This window comes from Microtus ochrogaster, linkage group LG5, assembly GCF_000317375.1.
Source record: "Microtus ochrogaster isolate Prairie Vole_2 linkage group LG5, MicOch1.0, whole genome shotgun sequence".
Taxonomy (NCBI): Eukaryota; Metazoa; Chordata; class Mammalia; order Rodentia; family Cricetidae; genus Microtus; species Microtus ochrogaster.
Window position 1 is genome coordinate 37,580,905 of NC_022031.1, and position 3,834 is coordinate 37,584,738.

Genomic DNA, 3,834 nt, shown 5'->3' on the forward strand with positions numbered 1-3,834 from the left:
AAATAAATAAATAAATAAATAAATAAATAAATAAATATTAACAAAACAAAACAAAAAAAGAAACCAAAAAGTTCATATTGCATGATGTAGGGGAAAAAGGGACCAAGTTTATGACCATCACTCTCAGCAACTGATATCAATAACTACTTACTTAAACTCTTTTGATTCTCTTGTCTGTATCCTTGATTTTACTAAAGTATAATTAAATTCACATAAATGGGCTGGAGAGATGGCACAGTGGCTAAGAGCACTGGCTTCTCTTCCAGAGGACCTGGATTCAATTCCCAGCAGCCACATGGCAGCTTACAGTTGTTTGTAATCTCACTTTCAGGGAACCCCAAAATCCTCACAAGGACAAATTTGCCTCACATGTAGACAAAACGCTAGTGTTCATTAAGAAAGTTAAAAGCTGGGTGGTGATGGCACACGCCTTTAACCCCAGCAGATCGGAGGCAGAGACGGGTGGCTCTCCATGAGTTCAAGGCCAGCCTGGTCTAGGACTAGCCAGGTGTTCCAGGACAGGCAGCAAAGCTATAGAAGTCCTGTCTTGACAAAGCAAAAAATAATAATAATAATAGTAATAATAATAATTAATTTAAAAACATGCTAAGTAAATACATGGTAGAGCTTCATTGCATATTACAGGAATTATGGTTTTTCAACTATGTATATCATAACCTCATTACATTTTTTAAAGAATGAAGGCCCAAAGTATCAATAACTCAGAAAAGCAATCAAGAGCTGAGCACAGTGGCACACGCCATTAATCCCAGCATTTGGGAGGCAGAGGCAGCTGGATCTCTTTGAGTTCTAGCAGAGGTGAGGTGCTGTCTGAAAATAAATAAACAAGCAAACATTATAAAAAAATCAATATCTGAACCAGAAACTGGATTTTAGAACGATCATTTAAACATAAAACTGGCAAACTTGATAATACTAGTTTGAACCACAGTAAAAGATCCTACCTGCAGAATATATTGTGTGAGGTCAAACGCTTCTTTTTTTTCATGTACAAGCAGAGTTTCTTTATCTTCTACAGTAATAATATTAACTTCTCCACGACGAACTTCCTTTACACCTAACGGCCGTTTTCGAACACAAACTCTAATTTTCTCCATTTCAGTCCACGGATTCTCTGAAGTGATCTGTCTAACATGTTTACAAATAGACTTTAATTCTTAATAAAAGGATTAAATTACTTAAATGGTCAAAGTATTAGCACATTTTGAGTATATTTAACATAATTATTCTAGGGTTTTGTTTACTTGGTTTGTTGGTTTTGTTTTTAAGACAGGGTTTCACTTTGTATCTCAAGCTGGTCTAGAACTTGCTATGTAGCCCAGGCTGGCCCTAACTTTCTACTCTAGCCCCCCAAGTGCTGGGACTACAGGCATGTACCACCAAACCCGAGTTCTGAGACAGGGCTTTGCTACTGTCGTGCAGGCTAGCTTAGAGCTTCTGCTTCTCTTGTCTCCACCTGACTTGTGCTAGGATTAATAGGCCTACCAAGCTCATTCAAACAATTCAGCAAAGAGAAAAATTTTTACTGGCAAACCTCACTTTTACAATACTAAAAAAAAAAGAAAGGAAGGAAGAAAGACAGAAGGAAAGAAAAAGGAGGAAGGAACAGGCTAGTGACTAAACTTTAGCTCTAAGACTTGTACATGCATGCTAAGTAAGCACTCAATCAACTGAAAGACACCCTCAGACCCTACATTCCTCTTTAAAAAAAAAATTTTTTACTGGTTTACTAAGTGTCTTGAATTAGGTGGTAGGTATCAACGTACTTTTCCTCCGAATCCTATTCCTCTGTCTGTCTGTCTGTCTGTCTGTCTGTCTGTCTGTCTGTCTGGTGTGTGTGTGTGGTGTGTTGGGATGAGGAACACATGCACACACACGTGTGCATGCATACTGTGTGTGAAGAGGTCAGGGAACAATCTTATGTGTCCTTTCGCCTCAGGAACTGTCCACCTTGTTTTCTGAGGCAGAATTTTTACTTGATTTAGGGCAAGCATCAGGGATCCACCTGTCTCTACACTTCAGTGCTGGGATTACAAGCATGTACCACCATACTGGCTTTAACGTGTGCTGGGAGATCGAATTTGACCTATGCTTTATATATGCTAAGAAATATATAACCATGTATTTCTTTTTAGAACAGTTTTAAGACTGGTCATATCCACTACTTCCTCAATCTCCTATTCAATGCATTCTTTCAGCTAGTCCAGCACCTGAAGGACTATTCCTCGAGTCAGGGATAAAAACACTAATGAGGTTTATTTGCTGAGTTTCATGTGATAAGGTATCTAAGAACCAATCACTTATAGAAACTTCTCTAAAACTAGGTTGTAAGAAAATAAGATCCAGGGGCTGAAGAGATGGCCCATAGGCTAAGAACATTGCCTGCTCTTCCAAAGGTCCTGAGTTCAATTCCCAGCAACCAAATGGTGGCTCACAACCATCTGTAATGGGGTCTAGTGCCCTCTTCTGGCCTTCAGGCATACACACAGACAGAATATTGTATACATAATAAATAAATATTTGAAAAAAAAAGAAAAGAAGATCCATTTTCCTCTTAATTTATTTTCATAAAAATCTTATTTTCAGCTAGGCGGTGATAGCATACACTTTTAATCCTAGCACTTGGGAGGCAGAGGCAGGCAGATCTCTGTGAGTTCAAGGACAGCCAAGACTGTTACACAGAGAAACCCTATCTTGAAAAACCAATAAATAAATAAAATAAAAAATTTAATTTTCTGAACCTTCCAACTGGCTGAAAAATTATTTGTCAGGATTTAAATTAGTTTTACGACAAAGAAATTTTCCAATAAATTATAGTGCTTGATTTTAAGACATCTTAAAGCACATTTTATTATTTTAATTAAGATATGAGACTAATGTATCATTTGAGGCATGAGACTTAATAAGTATATGGGGAATTTATTGTCCTCTCTTTTGCATATGTGCTTAATTTTTCACAACAAAAGAGAGAATATTTTAATCTATTATTTTGAAATCTATTCTACTTTTTGGTTTCATATTATTATTTATTCCTTTACAAAATCTATTTTTTTTCCCTTTATGTTTTACTCTAATCCATTATTTTAAAGAGGTTTTTGGTCAAAATCTCTTTGATGTTAGCATTAGTAGTTTAATCACAGGAAGCTAATCAAAGAGGATGGAAAATGTTTAGACCTTTTCATTTTTGTTAGGTTTGAGACGGGTCTTGCAGTGTGGTCTGAGCATCCACAGTGCTAGGATTACACAACACTACTATGCCCAGCAAGTCATTTTCAGAGTTGTGCAGGAATTCTAGGGGAGTCACATGGACAAAAGGTCTGTAGTTTGTGGTTTTTAAGTCAAAAGACAAAAATGAAAGTGTGTTCTTTCCTAGTGGGTATCTTCTGGTTCATTTGTTTTTGAGATAAGGCCTTTCTATGAGGCCAAGGATGGCTGGAGCTCATCAGCCGTGTGTTTGCCTTGTTGTGTGCGCCACCATGCCTGGCACAGATGGCTATGCTTGTCATCTCTTACCTTGCCCTCTAATATCTAAGAGCCTCCAGATATCTTAATTATATTCATACCTAGAGTCAGAGATCACAGCTATTACTTAATATTTATAGAATAAATGTAATGGCAATATTTAAACTAAAATATGCATTCTAAATCATGATGTGTTAAGTAGTGGAAAGTAGTTTTTGTTTGTTTGTTTTTTTTAAATATTTATTTTTTTGTTATGTATACAATATTCTGTCTGTGTGTATGCCTGCAGGCCAGAAGAGGGCACCAGACCCCATTACAGATGGTTGTGAGCCACCATGTGGTTGCTGGGAA

The 3,834-nt window shown here is 37.0% G+C and overlaps 1 protein-coding gene across 1 annotated transcript in view; it reads right to left on the reverse strand.

Annotated features, from left to right (window-relative positions):
• Kif24 (kinesin family member 24) overlaps positions 1-3,834 on the reverse strand; it is a 59,396-nt gene that overhangs the window by 30,194 nt on the left and 25,368 nt on the right. The window contains exon 3 of the mRNA XM_005362371.2: positions 966-1,149. Coding sequence (XP_005362428.1) covers positions 966-1,149 — 184 coding nt within the window. The remainder of the gene's footprint in view (positions 1-965; positions 1,150-3,834) is intronic.